General features: G+C 41.7%; 1 protein-coding gene across 1 annotated transcript in view; it reads left to right on the top strand.

Moving 5' to 3' along the window:
• Nucleotides 1-21,523, top strand: part of TENM4 (teneurin transmembrane protein 4) — a gene marked incomplete at both ends in the record, with an annotated part of 343,507 nt that overhangs the window by 250,162 nt on the left and 71,822 nt on the right. Inside the window, 2 exon segments of the mRNA XM_079539492.1 lie at nt 10,329-10,448; nt 15,050-15,311. Of these exon segments, the coding sequence (XP_079395618.1) occupies nt 10,329-10,448; nt 15,050-15,311 (382 nt within the window).

The raw sequence follows: 21,523 nt of genomic DNA, 5'->3' as shown, positions 1-21,523 counted from the left end.
AAAGGAAGACAATGATAAATTACCCAGATGGATAAAGGTAAAGACCTGATCTCGTCCAAAATACCAGCAATTATATATTATTCATGTTTGGGAAGAAAAAAATAATCATTGCCCATATTGAAATGAGTGTTTATGATGATAAAGCAAGGAGCTAAATTAAATTCTGAATGCACAGAATGTCTTTTCACATCATTTTGATGAACAGATAACAAGTGCTCTTCTGCTACTTGATCGTTTGCGTATCGATTTGGAAACCACTTACTCTTGCTGTTTGCTTTTTGTTTTTAAGCCATTCTTAGTTGTCCATCACTATAAGGAGCAGCGCAAGACGCGGTGGTGTCAAGTTGTTGACTTTCAAGTAGGACACCTGATATCTTTGTTCTCTCTTGAGGGGCAGTGTCAGAAAATTGCAAGAACAGGCTGAAGTCCTGAGCGTGGAGCTCTTTAAACTGAGCGTCAGCACAGGATTAAGTTATCTCAGAAAACCATACGCAGAAATGGCGTGGGTTTTTTTTTTCGTAAAGTATGTTTGCAAATAAAAACCAGGTGATTTTTTAAGAAAATGTGGTTTGTACCCCTTATTGTTGGCATGTTTTGTGCGTATCTATTTGCTGCCAGACATATTAACCCATGTCAATTAAATGGGCAGCTAGAAGTGGCCTGCTGCGTTATGAACCGAGCAGGATCTGATACCAACTGCAAGAGCAGCCTCTTATTGCCCTTAGATCAATTGTTTAAGTAGAAAACATAGTAAGTTTTCATGGTTAAAGTTTCTGGGCGAAATGAAATCTGCACATTCCCTCCATCTCCTTGTGCCTCCACGTGGACAATGTGCCTTGCTGACTCACCTGGAAAGGGAGCGAGTGTTCAAGGCAAGGGATGGTACCTATGTTCCTGTACCTGGCTGTGAGAATAGGATCATATTTTTCTGTATTTTAAACCAAGCTAACACAACACCTCTTCAAATCATCTCAGCTTCACTGTCTTCCAAGGGCATCCTTCTATTTTTGCATCTTTCTGCTTAAATGAACTACTTATAAGTGACAGATCACAGCTTTTTGAAATATAGAATAATGAGGAATTTTCAAAAGACTTAACAGTTATTATTTTAGAAATTGCTCTCACATGCAGGAAAGCATACTTGTAAAACTTATTTTTTTTCAGTGTACAGAGCATATATGTATGTGTGTGTGTCTTTTAATGTTTGCCTTTCTCTTTTCATTTTAAATTATAGACCATAGCATTATTTCGGCTCACAGTGATTTTGAGTTCAACCTGACATTATTTCCATGTAAAGAATTAATGCATAATATGCAGCTACCTACTTCCATTTTGTGGCATTTGTACCCCCAGGATTCTGTGAAATAAAAGTTCCTACGATTTTTCATGTTTCTCCTCATAACATAGCACTATCATAATGTCATTATGTCCCCCTTTCACAGGTGGCAGTGAAAGGAAATTCTGTGTACAGTCATTAGAGAAGCTGAGATTCAGCTTTTAACAAATACTAAAAATTATTGAGTATTTATTACCAAGTGCTCTTATACTGGATTTGCTAGGAACTTCTACAAGAAAAAGTCATACTTGACGAATTATGAATTCATCTTTTCTCTGTTAGTATACATTAAACTATTGATTTCTCCTCTCAGTGGGAAAACAAATGTTTAAAACCAAAAGAATATATAAACAAATACTGGCATTATATGAAGGATAAAACAGCATGCCACATATATAGCCAAGAAAACAGATTGGAAATGGAAAATATGAAGAGAAGAAGCGGAGATAAGGGCAGACCCAACTGCCACACTTAATTTGAGAGTCCTGGCCTTTGACATGTAGATGGAAGCTCATGGTTCCTATGTCCATCACCTTGGGAGACCCACCTGGATGAGCCGTGTCTGGAGCCTGCGAGACTTTGAAGCTCTCGTAATGTCAGTGGACCTGGGAGCTTTTGGGGTGTGAAGCAAACAGAGCTCGAGCCTTCAAAATTCCCAAGCAGAAAAGCAAAACTTTCCTAGTGAGTTAAGTACCTCCCGGATCATGAAGTTCCTGTTGTGCATATTTGGGTTTTGGAGTCTAAACCACTCTGTAGATGCCGATGTATTCTCTTGGATCTGGCACATAGACATTTGATTAATATTTATTCCATATCCAAGATATGGTCCCTTGAAACAAGCAGCCCACACACCCACTGTTTTGTATTGCTCCTTAATAGACATACTGGCGTGATAGCCCTGAGCTGAGTCGGTAGCTCCATTCAATTTGATAACATCACTAGAAATAGCGTATCCTGTTCGATGGAATGATTTGATTATTTCATTATGTCTCCTCCAAAGAAAATATCAACTCATGGTTGTAATGACTCTCACATGGCACTTGGACCCATTTATCCTTCAAAAAGTTGGAGCTTTCCGCCCCAAGCTGCTTGCTGCCTTGCTTCTACACAAGTTTGGTAATCCATGTGCAAACAGGACCGCTGGGGCACCCTCATCCTCCTCAGAACAAAATCTGTTTTCCTGCCTCAAGCTGCACAGGACGAGCTGATCCCGTTGGCTTTGCACTGCTGGGGTGATGCTCTGCCACACCAGATCAGTGCTGGGCAGCAGCCTGGAGCTATTGGATGCAAACAGCTGAGTCCTACTGAGGTTGTCAACCATTTCCATTTGTCAGGAAAACTGTGTCCTTTGAGCGTGACATTTGCTTGTTAAATTTGTTAAAACCTCGTATATAAAAAATTGGTTTTAAAACCCCAATCATAAAATCTTTTCTATTTTATTGTATCATTTTTTTCCCCTAATTCCTTTGGATCACCACAAAGCTATCAGAAGGGCTGTGTGTAGTTAAAGAGCTTTCCCTGTGATCATCAAAACGAGAGCTCATCTTATCATTACCTGGCAATAATGTATTTCTTCTGCCCTGTTCAGTTTTGCTTTCACTGTGCCTTCAATTCAGTGGGAGGTATGGCATTTACTCTGGGTCTTCTGCAGAGCTGAATAGGTGGCCATAGCTTATAACATAAATACCAACCATAAAATACTATAACACAGAACTAGCAAGATCTGCAGAGATTTTTTTGTGTGTGTGATGACTTGACACAAATACATTATTCATCTCTGAAAGTTATTGCTCTATAAAGTCTTTACCTCTCATAGAAATAATGATTATAGGATCAGTTCTGAAAAAATTTTGAAATGAGCATAATTCAGCATTAGGTGCAAAAATTATCTAGCATCTCATGAGCTATTGAACCTGAAGTGGATTTTACAGATCTAACAAAATGAGAACGTGGTTTTGTTTCCTTGTAGGGCTGCATTTCTTTGGTCTTATTGAAGTGAAAGAAAGAAACCAGATCTTAAAGCACTTCTTAGCCAACCACACACTGAATAAAGGGATTTTGCACTGAAACTTTGCAGTAAAGCACAGCCCAACTTTATAGGCATTGTATTTCCTAAAAAAAAGCTTTTCTAAAATACTTTCACTTCCATAGTTATAGTTGGAGCCGGCTTAATAATTTCATAGACCAGCATTAATGTCTTTTCCTCTTCATTTCCTCCTTGCTGAACATCTTCCCTGATTCTTTTGTCCTCCCATCTTTCCATTACACCTCAACTGCAAAATCTGGGGATGCAGAACTAGTGCGTCAGTGAGGCACAGAGACCCAAGATGTTTTGGATGGCACAAGTGGCATTTCTGTCCAGCAGTGACCACATTGCTTGGCTGATTGGAGAGGCAGACTCTGCCTTCATCTTCCTCCTTCCATCCCTTGAGGAATAAGGCACACAAATGTGGCAGTAAGGCTCAAATATTGGGAGAAGTTTTCAAAACCGTGGAGACCTGAGCCTTTAGAGACTGAGCCATTAGGGAATTGTTTTGAGAGCAGTGATCATTTAATTGTGTTTTCTAGAAGGGATAGGTGTTCAACTCTTTCCAAAAATGATGCTGTTTTTGGTTACTAACTGTCATGCAAGAAAAGAGTGTTCTTCTCCCTTTGGATCATCCAGAACTCCGTCACCAGTACTGCCAACTGAGATGGTTCTGCAGATTTCTGAGAGCCAGTTATTCACAGAGCAGAACAGGGGCAGATGCACACAGTGAGGAGCTGGAGAAACTGGACAGCAGTCACAGGTCATCAAAAAACAGATGAAGAAGACCCCTGTCTTGATACTGCCAGGTTAAACTTCATCTAATGAGACGAAGATGCTCAAATCTGCTTCTGAAGGTGTTATTGTAAAATCTCGATTAATGAGTGCTTTCCTCCTGTACTTGGAATACCACCTTCTTTAGCCATGATCATATAAACCTCACATTTCTTTTTCTCCTGCCCTTCTTCAGGCAATTTAAGCAATGTTTTCGTTGGAACATTTTGTTCAGCTGTCTGTACTGTTTGTTTTGTAGAATATCTGAGAGAGAGCTGAGGGTTTCCTGAAAAAGGCCAGCAATTAAAGTCCTTACCCACATAAGGAGCCATCAACATCTCCTAACCCTTCAGTGTTGGGACCTTATAAAGAGCTTAATTGAGCAGGTTGAACAAACAGAGCAGATCCTCTATCTTGCTGCAAACAACATAACGTTGACTTTATTTTACTGAGCCTGGTCAGAGCTCTCCTAAACTTTGCTCTTCATTATCCAGTGTTTTTCTCCCAGCTCTCCTGGGCTTCTTGCAAGGTTGAGTGACAGGATCTGCTGCAAACCACGTCTGCCAGAGCCACTTTAGCAGATCCCTGGCTGGGACTTGGTTGAATATCAACACATTCAGTCCTGTGTCAGATTGACATTCTGGTGCTCTCCTTATTGGCAAAGTTTTCTGCTGAATATAATTCACAATTTCTATCCTCACTGCCCCACATGTGCCAAAGCCTTTCAGAAACTCACTTGTGCTATCCATGGGGGTGATAGAGTCTTTCTGGATGGCTACTTTTCAATTTAATTATATTTTTTTCATATGAGCATACCTTTCTTCTCTAACAAAACACCCCGTTATCAGGATCTTTTACTGATCCTGATAAATCTTCTTTTTTCAAATCCTAGCTTCTTAATTCAGAAGACATCTAGATAAGCAGAGGAGTTGCCAATTTAAGCTTTTCCTACAGCTAAACTGAAGAACCTAGAAAGGAATTAACTCAGTTCAAGAAAAGCCTATCAAGAGATGTTTCAGCACAGTTAAGAAACAAGTGGGCAGAGCTTTATTTCCAGACAGAGCTTTTTTCACAGACAGCTTTTGAAGGGGATACTGCCACAAGCAATAAACTTGAAGATCTGTATGTTCTGCAGTTTTCTTTTCTTCTTTTGCCCTTCATCTGTCAGCTCAGGCATTCTCTGTGTGGCCATGTGTTTGATCATGATGCCCTTAGCTTCTATCTGGCATCCTACCAATTTTTTTGCCTGTCCAGGACCAGACAGCTCTGAGGTTGTTTCACATGAGACAGGTGCATCCAACCCAACATGGCCAAGGTGTATTTTGCTGCATCCTTGTGTTCTTATCAAACAAAAAAGTAACGATAGCTAAAGCCACCAGCTTGTGTTTCTAACATACAACTGCAATAATCTATATTTATTGGTTACATTTCCCAGAATGTCACAGATGAAGTACCTTGAGACTGTTAAAATCCCTATGCAAGCAAATAGCAGATTGCTACAATTAGCCTTTTCATGTCCCCTGAAGGAGATGTTCCTCAGTACTGATTTTGCAGGAATGCTAGAACACACACAGACAATCTGATGTGTCCTCTGTTGCACAGGTCTGTAACAGAGAAGGAAATAGAGGTAAGACTGACTAATTTCAATAGTAAAGCTCTTACCAGCAAGGGTGCTGAGGCCCTGGCACTGCTGCCCAGAGAGCTGTGGGTGCCCCATCCCTGGAGGTGTCCAAGGCCAGGCTGGATTTGGCCCTGGGCAGCCTGAGCTGGTGGGGGCAACCAGCCCATGGCAGGGGTTGGAAGTGGATGGGCTTTAAGGTCCCTTCCAACTCAAACCATTCTATGATTCCGTCATTCTAAGAAATAAATTCCTAGATTTTCACTCCGTGATGCTCTCCTGAAGGTTCCCAGCATATCTATCCCAGTAAAATGTGAAGTGGTAGATAAGATCAAAGAGATGAAGAGATTTATGACAGCAAATTAAAATACTTACTATGAGTAACTTGGCTGAAGCTGGCTAAGTGGTCAGATAACTATCTCCATACATCTGAAATCTTTGAGGGAGAAGGCACAGAGAGTTCTGGAGGAAATATTTCAAGGCACTACGGAAATTCATTGGGGGTGAGATTTCCCCTTGGCACCTATTCTCAGTCAAGGAAAGAATATACATTTCTGCCAGCAAAAAAAAAAAAAAAAAAAAAAAAAAAAAAGAACGAAAGAAAAAGAGAAAAAGAAAGATTTAAGATGTGTAGAATTTTCTTTCCACAATGAAAAAATGCTCAGCAAAAGCAGTATTTTTGTCAGTGCCAAGCAGTGTCAGCAGAAAACATCTATGAATAAGAAGTGTTGGAAGGGCCAACGTTTAAGTTATGAGACACTGGGTCAGAGTCAGTATTAAAGACAAATCCTTAATAAGAATCTGTGAAATGGCTTTTGGGGATTTTCTTTTCTGGCTTCTGTTCTAAAACTCTTTAGGTCTGTTCGGATTTTGTAGAAAAGTAAAGCAGCCTATGGAACTTTACCAATGGGAATGTAAAGGTATCAGTGCAGCTCTGTCTACTTTGCTTCTGTGTCCCAGCTCTTACCAGGAAGGCTTAACTTTTCTAAAGCATAAAGAAGGACTTGAATCTGGACTTCAGAGGGCAGTGGTATAAAATTGTGCAGTATGCCACCTGAAATAGCAATTTGAACATGTGTTGGGGTTTCCGAGATGTTTTTAAGGACAAAATAAAATAAAATAAATTGGGAAGGTCTGATTTAAAAATAGAAAACAGACGGAGTACTGTTCATTGCAAAACAAAAATCTGTACAGCCTCATGTGAAAGTACTGAAGGAAACAAGTAAAAACAAGACAAACAAAAACCAGAGGCAGGAGATAGAAACTTTTGCTATTTCAATGGGAAGCCAAGACTCCAGCTATGAGAAATTTCATTTAGCTCGACTGTAGAAAACACTCTGAACTGGCAGACCTAAACTGATGGAATAAATCTCTTCTATTAACATGAGAAATAATTTTATGTAAATATATCGGGAGACCTAGCCGGGCTGAGCGTCTTAGCAGTACCACTTAACTTGTTTGTAGCATAATTGCATTTAGACCAAGGTCTTCTGAAGGAAATGGCTGACTAAATTAGCATTAACCAGGTTCCTGGGGGGCTTGGCGCATTGTGGGTAGTCGATCTTGCCTCCAGAAAGGACACGTTGACACTAGAGAAGCCAGCTGCTTCCCACGTATTGTGCTCACTGCTTTTCCCAAGCGGGGCAAATTTTATCACCTAGGGAAAGAGGAGAGTTGAGAATCTAATCATACTTTGGTTTTCCTCCAGTTCCCATCCCTCCTGCCTTTAAGTGAATTCAGATTTGTGCATATTGCTCCAGCTTCTTTTTATCACTGCGGTTTGGGAAGGACATCCCCTCTGTGGGAACATCTTCCCCTACAGCACGTAAGTAAAGCTGTTGTTGTAGTCCTCTAGAGGACTGGTGGATGCAGCTGCTTCTCTGAGAAGAGATGTTAGCCTCATCCAACTTAGTGAGCACACAGATGTGCTGCGAAGCATTGGCTGGAATGGGAATCCTGTCTCTTGCTGGAAGATGGGAGTTCAAATGAATTTGTTAGAGCTGCAAAGTTCTGTGCTTGTCCACACTGTGCTGATCCCTGTCACTGAAGAAATAGTTGTCTGTGATATGTAACAGACCAGATGCTTGCTGATATAAAGCACATCCCACCATTAACAGAAGCTGAGGATCTAGGCTAATGTGTTTGCAGTACTAGTTAGATGTTTGAAACTGCTTGGACCTGTTTTATGTATGACAGCAGGAGAGACACCTGCAACATTTTGCATGTTTTCCTTTCCTTGCTTTTAACTCTTGGATGGAAGGAACAACAAATGGAAGTGTTCTTTCTGGATTTGCAAAAATGTTTTCTGATCTTGCTTCTAAAGTATTTTAAAACATTAAGAGTGCCATTGTGGACTTGAATATGCAATCAGTAAATCAGAATGCTGAGACCCAACCAAAAGGAAGGTTTTGGTTTTCAAGCAAATCTGTAGTGATTATCTTTCATAAAGTATCAGAATCACGGAATCATCTCAGTTGGAAAATACCCAAAAGTTCATTAAATCCAATCATCACCCAACACTACAGTTCCACCACTAAACCACGTCCTTAAGCACCACATCCACACATCTCTTTAAGTTCCTCCAGGGATGATGATATTGCCTCTGGATAAGAAGCTGAGAGGAGATGATAGTTCCAAAGGGTATGGATGGAGATGGGGCAGGGTGGTGGGCATCATGAAAAAACCTGGGAAGAGAATGCCTGACTTCTGCTCTTAGCTGAGGTGTGAGGTTACACATACTCACTTGTGCAGAATTGCACTATGGTTGCTGACCTGTAGGCTTCAGCAGGATTATTCTAAGTATTGACATTATCCCAGGTATATTCTGTGTGTATTGTGATCCTTTAAGTTATATTTTCTGTCTGGTAGGAAGTGACACATGTTTTGCTTTGCCATACTTGAATATTGTTTCAGGTTTTTTTTTGTGTATGTGAAGTTGTGTTAGAGCCTTCAATGAGAAAGGCAATAGAAATGTGAAAAATATTATTAACTACAAGCTGGGTTCAGGTCTTTTCCTTCATGACTCCTAGCGATGATATATCAGAGAAAATTCAGTGACAGAAAAATCACTTCTATTATCTCATTTTCCTGTGTTCTATTCCAAAATTGCCTAAGAACCAAGTCGCATTTCAGATTGCTGGCACATTCTGGTAACGCTTCGAGAATTTTTGATAATATTTGAGCTCTCCATTTACATCAGTAGGAGTTTTAAGACTGCCTGAAAAATAGTCTGTTTGCTGTGCTGTGGAAAATACAACTAACACAGCCTTTACTTAATAGAAATTATATGTTGTCTCCTTGCATTATACAGTATCAGATTTTTAGATGGACTCTAAGAAAATAACTTGATCTTTCAAGTGTTTATGAAAGCAACTTTACAAAACATTGCAGGTATTATCCTTTGCCTGAATGAAGAAGTAAACTGGCATTTCTCAGCTCAAGTGAGTAGATAGCAAGCGCAGCTGGGATGATTTACTCTCACTGAAATCTGGTCCTGCGCCTGCAGAAACATTACCTTTCAACCCCAGCTCTCCACCAGGACAGCAGTTAGGAAAATCACTCACCGGCTCATGTTAGCACACTGACACCACTATTTGCTATTGTTGCTCAGAAAAAAATAGTTGCCCTCAGCCAAAAATTGGGCTCAGACACTCTCATAGACATGTGATGCTTTGTCTTTGCAGGAAGCTCTTCAGGTTGCAGCACAATAATGACTTAGAGGTCTGGAAGCAGACTGTGGGATGAGAACATAGAAAAATCTGTCTTTAGCTTTGCTGCAGATTTTCTGACTGACCTTGGACAAACGAAATGCACTCTGCTTTATTTCCTCTCTTTGTAAAATATCTGTCGTGCAGGATTAATCAATATTTGTAAAGATCCTTACGATCTTTAGATAAAAGAGCATAGAGTAAACAGAACAGATGTAGTCCATAAAATATTGCAAGCTACCAAACTTGGAAAGAAGAAGATGGGAAGGAAAATCCTGTCTTGTTAGAGTTCTCAGTTCCTCAAGCATTGTTGTAAGGAACCTATCTGAACCCAGAAAGTGATCTGTTATGTTTTTCACAACTGGTAACTTAAGGGTCTTTTTGGAATCTGGAAGAAAAAAAAGCTTTCAAGCCCATTGTTCGCATTTCTGAGAGCTTTTGTGCCATAAATGTATCTGTTCATGACTTGCTATGTTTCTGTTTGTTTTGATTACAACATGTTTTGCCCTCGGTTAGGGGAGTATTGTCAAGACACTGAAGCTTAGTTAGAGCAAATTCCAGAGTGATGTTGTGAAGCCCACAAAGGCTCATAGTTCATGAGGTAGTACATGCTGCAGCAGTTGTATTTTTCGAGAGAAGGTGAGAAGTGAACCTCAATCCTGATATCAAATATCCTTATACAACTCCTGAGAAAAATTTTCTGGGGCAGCAGGCCACCTGTCAAGGAATACTGCATGGCCCTATGCTTCCCAGCCTCAGTCAGTGTATGCGTTGTCTAATTGGCAGGAATTTCTAGCCACAGAAGTAGAGAAAAATCCCCTATTTGTCAAAAGAATGACTCTGTTATCATTTCTCTCCTTCCTCCAGACACGCATGCGTGATTCGAGGCCAGGTGATGACAGTGGATGGAACCCCCCTGGTTGGAGTCAACATCAGTTTTGTCAACAATCCTCTTTTTGGATACACGATCAGCAGACAAGACGGCAGGTAGGATATCTTTATAGGATTTGCAGTATTCAAGCAATGATTGAGCTACTAATACTGCCAACACTGAAGAAAAACTTCAAAAGGTCCATTTACTGTTGATGCATTTTGAAGATGTTGATGCATTTTCGTTGTTGCTGGTTGTTCATTCTTGTTTTTTATTACTGTTAACTTTGTAATATAGACTGGAATCATTAGCCAACAATTAGGAAATGCACTGCATATGTACATAAAGAAAAGATGTCTCCTGCAGTTCTATTCTTACTAATTCATGTTAAAATAATTAGGAAGAAGTCATTAAGATTACAGTTGTGTTACAGTCAAGTGCTTAATATTTGAGCAATCACACTCAACCAAAACAAAACCGTTGCAAATTGAGAAAGTCTTTCATCTTATCTTTTGTCTGTCAGTGCTAATTGGCTCCCTTTCTTTTAAGCATAAAAATGAAACATAAAGGGTTCCAGCTGCACATGCTCCATGTACTGATTGCTAACCACTAGCACTTGGGAGAGGATTTATGGATTTTAGCACCCTCCAATCCACCACTTTCGTTAAAGGTTTGACTTGGCAAGAGAAGCTGGTAGAATTGTGATGAAAAAGAGGTACATGTGCTAGCAACATGTGCTGAATGCTGCCTTGTTCATGCTTGGGGTTTTGCACCTACTTCAACAATAATGGTGACTAAGTTGTCTTATTGATGCTGCACCTTTTGGATGATGTGATAGTAACGTCTTGATGGTAAAGAGTGAAAAACCAGTGCTCTCCTTCACAAAACACCTTTGGAACTGGTGCCTGTGTATTGCATGTAGCTTAGGCATCACTGCAAAAGGGAAAAAATCTTGCACATTTATTCTGAGAATGTCTCTGTCAAACTCACTGAACGTACTTTGCATGACAGTGAGATTGAAACTGCACTCTCAGCATCAAACTGCTCCGAACAAACCTGCACAAAATCTGCATGTATTAGAACACGTATAATACCTTCCAGAACCTTCTTCCATCTGCTTGTTTCCTTGCCCTAGATAACACACAATTACTATGTGTAATATTTCCCTGAGATTGAAAGGACTTTGAGGAAAGGACTGTCTCTTTGCTTTGAGAAGGGGCCTTGCTTTTAACCACATCTCTCGCCAGCAAACATAACAGGGCAAGAGCACATAGGTGAGCAGTGCTATCCCAGCACCTTTGCAGTAGTTGTGTTACTATTTCTTTCCTGTAGCAATAATTCTGTTACTGCTGTAGGGTTAGACCAGGGCTTGCACACCATGTCCTTCCCAACCTCTGGCAGGGTGAATGGGGCCAGGCTCTTTACAGCAATGCCCAACAGCAGAACAAGGGGCATTGAGCACAGACTGAAACACAGCACATTCTGTATGAACATGAGGAGAAACTTCTTTCCTTTCAGAGTGACAGAGGCTGGAACAGGCTGCACTCAGAGGCGGTGGAGTCTCCTTCCCTGAATATGTTCAGAATCTGCCTGGATGCTTTCCTGTGTAACCTGCTCCAGGGAACCTGCTTTAGCAGGGGGTGCACTAGGTGATCTCCAAAGCTCCCTTCCAACACCTACCATTCTGTGTTACTATGATTCTGAATCCAATAGCTTCCTCAGTAGCGAGGTCTTCTAAAAATTACCTTAAAATGTTCAAGAGCATTCAGACTAAAATTATCAGGGCAGCAAATAGTGTTAGACATCCTTTATTTCTACTCTTAGTCTTGTTCCCAATTTAGCAGGTAGCATGAGATGCGTCCCTGAGCCTTGCTGGGCCAGCCAACCAGCCTGTAAAAGGAAGATAACATTTATTTGCCTTCCTTACTGGTTGGAACATCATTTATTAAATACTATTTGTAAAGCACTTTCAAAATCAAATAGAGAATTATTGCTATTACTGTTTCTATTATGTATTTTGATTGCTTTCAGAATTCTTTCTAAATAGAGCTCTCTTCTCATCAGCTTTTCCACAGTGCAGTTTTCACGTGATTGAGTCACTGTGTTTTAAGAAGTTGATGTTTTTAAGCAAAATGCAGTTTCCCCTGATCTGCAATAACAGGCTGCATGCATTGCCAATCCATAAGCCATACTTTCAAATGGAACCTTAAATTTGATCAAATGTGTAGCTTGTAAAGTCTATGAGTCATCACGTGGTTGTTGGCATGGTGTTAATAAAATGACAGGAAGGATTTCAGCACGACTTTGCCACTGTCACGTTCAGCAACTCTGTCAATGGCTCTCATATAATGTTCAAGACATGGACCTTCCAGAGCAGAGATGAGAAAGGGTTACACTTTTCTGTGCTTTTGGGTTGGGATTTTGTTGAGCCTGCTTTGTGGGTAAATAGAGAATTTCAGCCTTTGGCCTTCCTCTCCAGAGCCTTTTAAGGAAAATGGAACAATATGACTGTACAATAAGTGCGATTTTTTTTAAGTGATAAAGAAGACATCAGAGTTCAGGAACAAAACCAAAATCAAAAATATCTCATTCTTTCAATCCCAAGACAGCTTTCTTTCCTGTTAAATTTAATTTCACTAAGGGAAGCCGGGATGAGTGTGTTTTCAGTTTAGGATTTTCTGTTTGGTTTTAGCTATAATCTTGTTCAGTTCGTCAGGGGAGCTTCAGAGCTGCACCCTGTGACTCTGGGAAGAAACAGCTCGTGAGCAGCAGTCCTGTGTTCTCTGCATCTCTGTGTTTTCACAGCTGCTGGAGTCTAACATGGAGGCAGCACCTTCTGCATGCTGTTTCACGTATGCAAGGAGGCAAGGCTGTGTCCCTGAACACGTTACCCCACCCCTGACCAAGGCTTGGTTGGAGCCAAGAATCACTCACAAAGAGGAGGAGTTTCCAAATAAAAACACTTTCCCACTTGCCGAAAAAAAAATGGGCATCATTTGTAATGCTTGTTTCTTCCCTCCTGTTGCCCCTTTTAGTGTCCAGATTCACCCAGCAAGAGTTGCAACCTCGTAGCTGAAAGGCTTGCCAGATGCTAACTGACTGTTAAAAATGCTCTCATCAAAGCAGAAATGCTGTGCAGCTTTGCTGGCAAGGAGCTGCAAGTTGCATGTTAGGCTCTACAATCCAAGCTCCATCGGGCTGGGAAGCGGATGTCCCCACTTGAGTGGTAGAATAAACATGTCTTCAGGTTTCTAAAATGCTTTTCACTCCCTCCTATGGACTCAATTTAGTGTTCTTTCCTGAATAACTCAGTCTTTTCACGTCTGTGTTTACTAAGTGGCACCTCAATCTATTGTCTATCAGAAAAAAATGGACAGTGCATCCTTTGTTGCTACTCTGAGGTTTTTGCAGCAGACCCAAAAGCCTCATGATTAATTAAAAATGATAATTTTAGGGACTTTTTTCACCTACTTTATCATCTTGCAATTACGAGGTGCTGGCTTTGGGCTGTCAGAGTGCTTATGGACCTGGTCCTCGTGCACAGAAAAGTGCTTCAACACACAGCTCTGAAGCACTTGAGCGTTTCCACTGAAGATGGGAAGGCCCCCCCAAGCTTCAAGCAGTTCTGTATGAGACCATCAGATACCAGCACCAAGCACCTCAAGTGAGAACGATGGAAGAAAGAACTAGAAAACCTTCTGTGTCTGAATACATAACTAGGGAGAACAAACAAACAACAAAAACAAAACAGAGAAGCAAAACCAGAAGGTCTTTAAATCATGCTGATCCCTTTCTCAGTCATACCTCTTGTTTGAGTATATACATAATAGATATATCCTGTGGTGCTCCACTAAATCGTCCTCTGGCAAGGCATGAATTTTAAGTATAGCACAAAGGAAATAGAAAACAACTTAAAAAACTCCATCCCAACATCTTTACATCAAGAGGAAGAATATTTCCTTTGTTGAGATAACATCCGTTCAGACAGCTCTGGCAGGCTGTCTGCTCACCCAACATGATGTTCTCCAACACTGACTCATACAGAAAAGCCACTTAGCTGGGGGTAGCATAGGATGAAGTTGCAGACTGTAGTTGGACCACAGGCAGTGGTTTATCTACCCTGCCCTAAACGATTAAGAGTCAAAAAGGATATGAGTGAGTATGAGTGCTGAGTACTGAGCACAGGGACAGCCTTCTAGTCTCTATTTCTTCCTTGTGCCTAGTACAGTGCAGTCCATGACTGGGCTCCACATGTTCCCTGGGTTGCATTAGGTATTAGTCAGGTTAGCAGTGGATGCCAAGACAATTTATGTGCTGGCATGTCAAAGAAACTACTTTCCAAATAGTTTATTTCATCGTGCAAATGGATCCAATCTGCGACTGTGGCTGACAAATACTCCAAGAAAAAAGTTAATGAGTATATATGGTCAAATAACACTAGAAAACCAATAACAAAGATAAACATTTGTCTGAAAAAAAAAGAGATAGGGATGTTTTTATTCACAAGGGAACAACACAAAAAGATGCCAGGTTAGTTCTCCTGCCTCTGCTACTTGCTCCTACCCAACAAAAGCTTCTTCAAGCTGTAGATTCGGTATTTGTAAAATGTGGGTGATGGTATTTCTGTGGCCTAGAAGGACGATTGTTTTTCTCCTTCAATCGTGTTTTCTTTCAGGATGTTGCTTACACTAACTTTGCCTTCCATCTCTTATAACAGCTTTGATCTCGTTACCATCGGCGGGATCTCCATTATCCTGCACTTTGAACGGGCTCCCTTCATCACCCAGGAGCACACGCTGTGGTTGCCATGGGATCGCTTCTTTGTCATGGAGACCATCGTCATGAGACACGAAGAGAATGAGATCCCGAGCTGCGATCTCAGTAACTTTGCTCGACCCAACCCTGTGGTCTCACCATCTCCGCTGACGGCTTTTGCGAGTTCCTGCTCCGAGAAGGGTCCTATTGTTCCTGAAATCCAGGTATGAGCTTGAGAGAACGTCATCCAGTTCTTTTTTCTGCTTCTTTTGCCTACTCTGAGCAAATTGAACAATATTAAGCCTCTATGTCTTTTTCTATTCCCCTACCTACTATTCTAAAAAGAAACATTCCCCCTTTGCTTCCCCATTTTTCAGACTTTTGCCAATAGCCCTCTCTTCCAAACACACACTTAGCTGGAAGGGTTGTTTCCCCTTATCCAGAAAGTTTATTTCACCTTATCCCTGAGAGATGGAGACCAAATGCTTGCATCTTTCAGTGGAATCCTGCCTTGGCCTTGCTTTGATTTCTTTTAGCATCTGTGGTAGGTAGGTAGGTTGAGGCCTGATGCAGGCCACAGTGGTTTTCAGATAGTTCTTTGGCATTCAGTACTCCAGCGCCCCATGCAAGGTTTATGAACACCTTCTGCTTCAATGCCTTTCTCCTATTCAAGAGCAGATTTAACCCACTGGGCATTACTCACAGGGTTTGAAGATGAAGCCATGAGTCTGCAAAGATGCTGAGATGCACAGTCAGCCAGCAAATGACATGGCAGAAGGCCAGTGTACCAAGAACCTGAGTTTTATGCCATGCCACGATACCTACAATAGTTGAGCAAAGGGATAGGGTGGCTTGTCCTTTCTCATCCCCATTTTCCTTTTTTTTTTAATGAAGGACAATATAATAAAATCATAGAATATCCTGAGTTGGAAGGGAGCCATAATCATCACTGAGACCAATTCCTGGTCACGTTATATAAAATCATATAAACTAGTTTTAGCAACATGTTGTGAATTCGGAGTATTTTGCTGAGTGGAAACTTGGATTTTGAACTGAATGAACCAAACAACTGAATGACCCTTCCTCTGTAAAAATACTCATTGTGTTAAATGTATGGATTAGCAGAACTCAACTTTTCCTTTCTTGGACATGTTATTCCCTGGGTCCTACATGCCAGTACTTAGTGTATCCTGGGTATTGCTTTTAGTGACAAACAGTAGCCTGCCAAGGTAGAAATAATAACAAGTGTAGCAACAAATTGTGTGCTTCCTGCTTGACTCCACTGAGGTTTCAGTAGCGTTAATGAGGAAAGAAGTCACTTCACATCTCCTATTGTAGGAACACCAGGTACTGAACCAGGTACTGAATAAATGAAGCTAGTCATCTCATTACCTTTCCCTCTGGACCAAATCCTGTGAACCTTTCTCACACTTATTTCCAATTAGAGTCTCTGAGTTTGTCCTAGCTTAATTACTAAATAAGTCCCATGTCTTGTAATGTCCATCAAATTGCAAATTCTTGGTTTGATTTTCACATCTCTTTTTCTCAGTCCAACAAGAACTGTGAAAAACAATGTTTAATGCCCCTTCGAAGCAAATATCTGATACAGTGAAATTGCAATCAGAACTTCACTTATTATTTGGTGGGATACTTGTTAGACTGTGTTAATTATATCTATTGAACTCAAACATTCTAAAAAACTCCTCTTCAATAACGATCCATCTGTCTATTGACTGTGAAAGTGGCCAGGAATGTAGATCATAAGCAATGGTTCGATACAAATTCTAGACTATAAATATATAGTTCCATTTGAAACACCCTGTAAATTTCATGCATTATCTCCAGCTGCCAATCCAGAATGATTACCCTAGGACCCTTCACCCCCAATGATTCAGATGGAGACAGTAAGAGAGCTCCTCCTCTATCTGGACTGTCACAAGTCCATGGGACCGGACGGGCTTTATCCTAGCATCCACTTGCAGCCATCTACCAGCACTCCTGGTTATCTGGAGAGGTCCCAGAGGACTGGAGGCTTGCAGATGTGACTCCCATCTACAAGGAGGGCTGTAAGGAGAATCTGGGGAACTACAGGCCTGTTAGCCTGACCTCGGTACCAGGGAAAGTTATGGAGCAAATCATCTTGGGAGAGATCACACGGCTTGTGCGTGGTGTCCAGGGGATCAGACACAGCCAGCATGGGTTCGTGAAAGGCAAGTCGTGCCTGACCAACCTCACCTCCTTCTACGGCTGGGTGACCAGCATGATAGATGAGGGAAAGGTGTTGATGTAGTCTACCTAGACTTCAGCAAAGCCTTTGACACGGTCCCTCACAGGTTTCTTCTGGGGAAACAGGCTGCCCATGGCCTGGACAGGTATACTTTTCTTTGGATAAGGAACTGGCTAGAGGGCTGTGCCCAGCAGGTAGTGGCTAATGGAGCTAAGTCCAGCTGGCAACCCTCTACGAGTGGTGGAGTGATGTCCCCCATCTTTTTTAATATCTTTATTTATGACGTAGATGAAGGGATTGAGTGTACCCTCAGTAAGTTTGCAGATGGCACCAAGTTGGGAGGTGGTGTTGATCTGCCTGAGGGCAGGGAAGTCCCTCAGAGGGATCTAGATAAGCTGGATCGCTGGGCAGAGGTGAATGGGATGAGGTTCAACTAGGCCAAGTGTCGGATCCTGCGCTTTGGCTACAACAACCCCATGCAGCACTATAGGCTTATAGGAGATGAGTGTGGAAGAGGAAAGGGACCTGGGGGTGTTGATTGATCTCAGCTGAACATGAGCCAACAGTGTGCCCAGGTGGCCAAGAGAGCCAACAGCATCCTGGCCTGCATTAGAAATAGTGTGGCCAGCAGGAGCAGGGAGGTGATCACCCCCCTGTACTCAGCTCTGGTGAGGCCGCACCTCGAGTGCTGTGTTCAGTTTTGGGCCCCTCACTACAAGAAAGACATTGAGGCCCTGGAGCGTGTCCAGAGAAGGGCAATGAAACTGGTGAGGAGACTGGAGCACAAGTCTTATGAGAAGCGGCTGAGGATTGTTCAGTCTGGAGAAGAGGAGGTTCAGGGGAGACCTCATTGCTCTCTATAACTACCTGAAGGGAGGTTGTGATGAGGAGGGGTTTGACCTCTTCTCCCAGACAGCAAACAAGACCCAAGGAAATGACTGCGAGTTGTACCAGAGGAGGTTTAGGTTAGACACAAGGAAAAACTATTTCTCTCAGAGAGTGGTCAGGTACTGAAGTGGCTGCCCAGGGAGGTGGTAGAGTCGCCATCCCTGGCAGTGTTCAAGAGGCGTCTGGATGAGGAGCTGCGAGATGTGGTTTGGTGCTTGTGGTGGCAGTGGTGATGGGAGGACGAATGGACTAGATGATCTTGCAGGTCGTTTCCAACCTTGCGATTCTATGATTCTGTGATTCTATGAGTGTCCTGCATTAGATCTGCTAAACCCTGTGAGTGTCACACATAACTTGGACATCCTGAATTGCACTGGACACCTGTAGTTATGGAATCAAATTAATTGGCATTCGTTTTGAGATGAAGGCATCTAAATCAGACGTTCACCTGCAGTTATCTGGATGTGTGCTAAGTGTCCACACTCCCATTAAACCTGACAGAAATCTAATCAATGCTGTCAGCAGAACCTACAGATCAATTACGCTGGCCATCTTAAAAGTATCTGATTCCCACTGACAATGTTGGTTAGATGTCCACTATAGTCAGTTCTTAGATGTCTGCCTCTTATACACACGCTTGTATGTCAAGTGAATTTAGATGCCTTAAACTGAAATTGAATCCCACTCCTATGTTACCTGGGCAAGACTCTCCTTCTGAAGAGCCCACCTCTGCCTGCTGCCAATGGGGAGATTTGGAAGAACAGCTTAGAGCACTCTCCTCACTTTTAGTTCCAGTGTTTGTCTAAGATGAATCCCATGCAACATGGTGAACAGTACTTTACCCACATACCAAATGATTTAGCCAAAATCCATAAAACTGTGTTCATCCTGAAATAGCAACTGAAGGTAACAGAGTCTGTCATATAAGAGAAACTCCTATTACAACAGTGTCCTGACTGTACTTCGTTAATGCACTACTTTTTGTTCTTGTTCTGGGTATACATACAATATAAAATAACTTAGCTATAAGTTTCTGCAACTCCATTTTATAATACACAGGCCCCAGTAGAAAAATGTTAAATATAGTAGAAGAGTGTATTGCTGGAAGGAGTTGACAAGCAAATGCAGGGCTGGGAAAAAAATTCTGACAAGCTAAAGGAGTGGGCAGGCAGGAACTTATGAGATTGAAGAAAAAAATGCAGTGCTCTCTACATAGATTCATTCAAAAGACCAGATGACACATTTTTAATGTGTTTGACTCAGATGTCTCAACACAGATTTGGTGACTTTTAGGATGCCCTGAAGGGTCTCTTCAGAACTCTGAGTGTAGTTTCAGAGGGATGGAGATCTCAGAAAGGTCCGTGTCAGATCTGTCACCCCCATGCAGAGGTTTTGGAGATCTCAAAGGCACTACGTGCCTGTGTTACAGTCCCTGAATCAGGCCCTAAATGCTTTCCTTTGTCAAAATTCCTTCTCAGCATTGTATTTAATATTTTAAAAGAAGAAAAAAAAAGCCAAATTGTAGCTTGCCTTGTCTATTGGCAAAATGAATTTTGGTGCATTCAGAGTATTTTAAAGCTTGTTTTCACCTGTTCTCCCACCAGTGGCTTATTGGATTATCCTCCACCCATGCCCTGCTTTGTTGCTAGTTTAGTACTGCTTAGAAACTACAAATGCATTTTGAGCAATCCAAATTACCCTTTGAACCAGCTTTTCAAGCAGGCACCTTTAAAGACAATCCCCTACACTGGTACCTCTGTACTGACCCTTTCTCTGAAATGGCAGACGGCAGAGACACATCGTGACAGAGAGAAATAATTATTTTTGACAGGAATTTGAACCAGACGTTGCAAATAGTACCTCAGTGACAATTACTTCTGCCTGCCTTTTTCCTAACGGGGTTACATATAAAGACAGATTTGATACAAGGGACCACCTTTACAGCAGCTTGGCTCAGCTGGTCTCTGGTTGAGCCTGGTCCCAGACCAGCTTGTTGCTGAGCTCATAAAATACCTTTTAAAATTCCTAGGTTTTCCCAGTTCTGTCGTTTTTCACCCTCCTAAACACTGAGATATGTAAATTGAAAAGGCTGCATTAGAGATAGTAAATATTTATGAGCACAGTGGAACAGCACTTTAACTTCTGGATGCATCCTTTGGTCAAGTGCTGAAAGCTCGGAGGTTGTAAGTTACCGCTTGAAGAAGTGCTAGGCCTTGGATAATAACTTAGAAGAGGTCTTTTTCAGGGGGCAGATTGCATCTGTCGTCGTTTATAGCTCTGACTTTAAGAGATGAAGCAACTGTAAGAGATGAACAACTTGTCACATCGGGGAATTTTACTGCTCCCATGTAGGAGCAGAGTGTAGGAGGCACAGATGTGGCTTGGAGGACACCAGTGCAGCTGTGATCCCTTTGCGATGGAAGCTTATCTCGACCCACCTGCCTTCCAGCCTCCATGCCCTTGGTATAACGAAAGCTAAATATCGCTGGGGAAGTATTTTCATGGCTCATTTGGGGTCCAGCACATGAAATATTGCAGAAGTGATGCAGGAGAGCACTGAACTAGTTCTGACCTTCTGACACATCCTATTATCAGCCCAAGTTTTCAGACTTGCTGCTAAGATTCTATCTTCATCTTTCAAACTTTGCTAAAGGCTGCTGCCCTGTGCTGAAAATGTCCAGTGTTTACCTAAGGATGAAGTTTTCTGGAAGGGGAAAATTAATCTCACTTCCCCAAAGAATTAAGGAAGAAATGCTCCTTTTTTTTAATCAGTATTTCGCAGGGGAGAAGCAGCATGGTGTTGGAGATTGCCTTCCAGAAAATGCCTGTGCATTTCCCTACCTAGAAATAAATAAATTAGAAAGGACTTCTAGGCCTTATTATACTTCGGCAAGTAAATTACCTGAAAATCCCATCTTTACTGAGTCTTCTCTGTTTTCAAAGCAGATAAAACTTTCCCTACTGTCTCTCCAGTTCTTCATGAAATTCTGTACTGGGACAATTGACTGTCCCGATCAGCCAGAATCACAGAATCATAAAGTCAAAGAATCATAGAATCATTAAGATTGGAAAAGACCACTAGGATCATCTAATCCAGCTATCAACCCACAGCCACCATGCCCACTGAAACCACATCCCTCAGTGCCACATCTACACAGTTCTTGAACACCTCCAGGGGCAGTGACTTCACCACCTCCTTGGCATACCCCTATAGTAGTACACTCAAAAATACCACTACTGCATGGCTAGAGGAGAAAACAAAGCAACTCACCTAGGATACTGATGAATTTGGAAAAGAAGAGAAAGGGATAATGCTAGCAA

This window comes from Tetrao urogallus (genome assembly GCF_951394365.1).
Source record: "Tetrao urogallus genome assembly, chromosome: 1".
Taxonomy (NCBI): domain Eukaryota; kingdom Metazoa; phylum Chordata; class Aves; order Galliformes; family Phasianidae; genus Tetrao; species Tetrao urogallus.
This window is presented reverse-complemented; position numbering and strand designations above follow the sequence as displayed.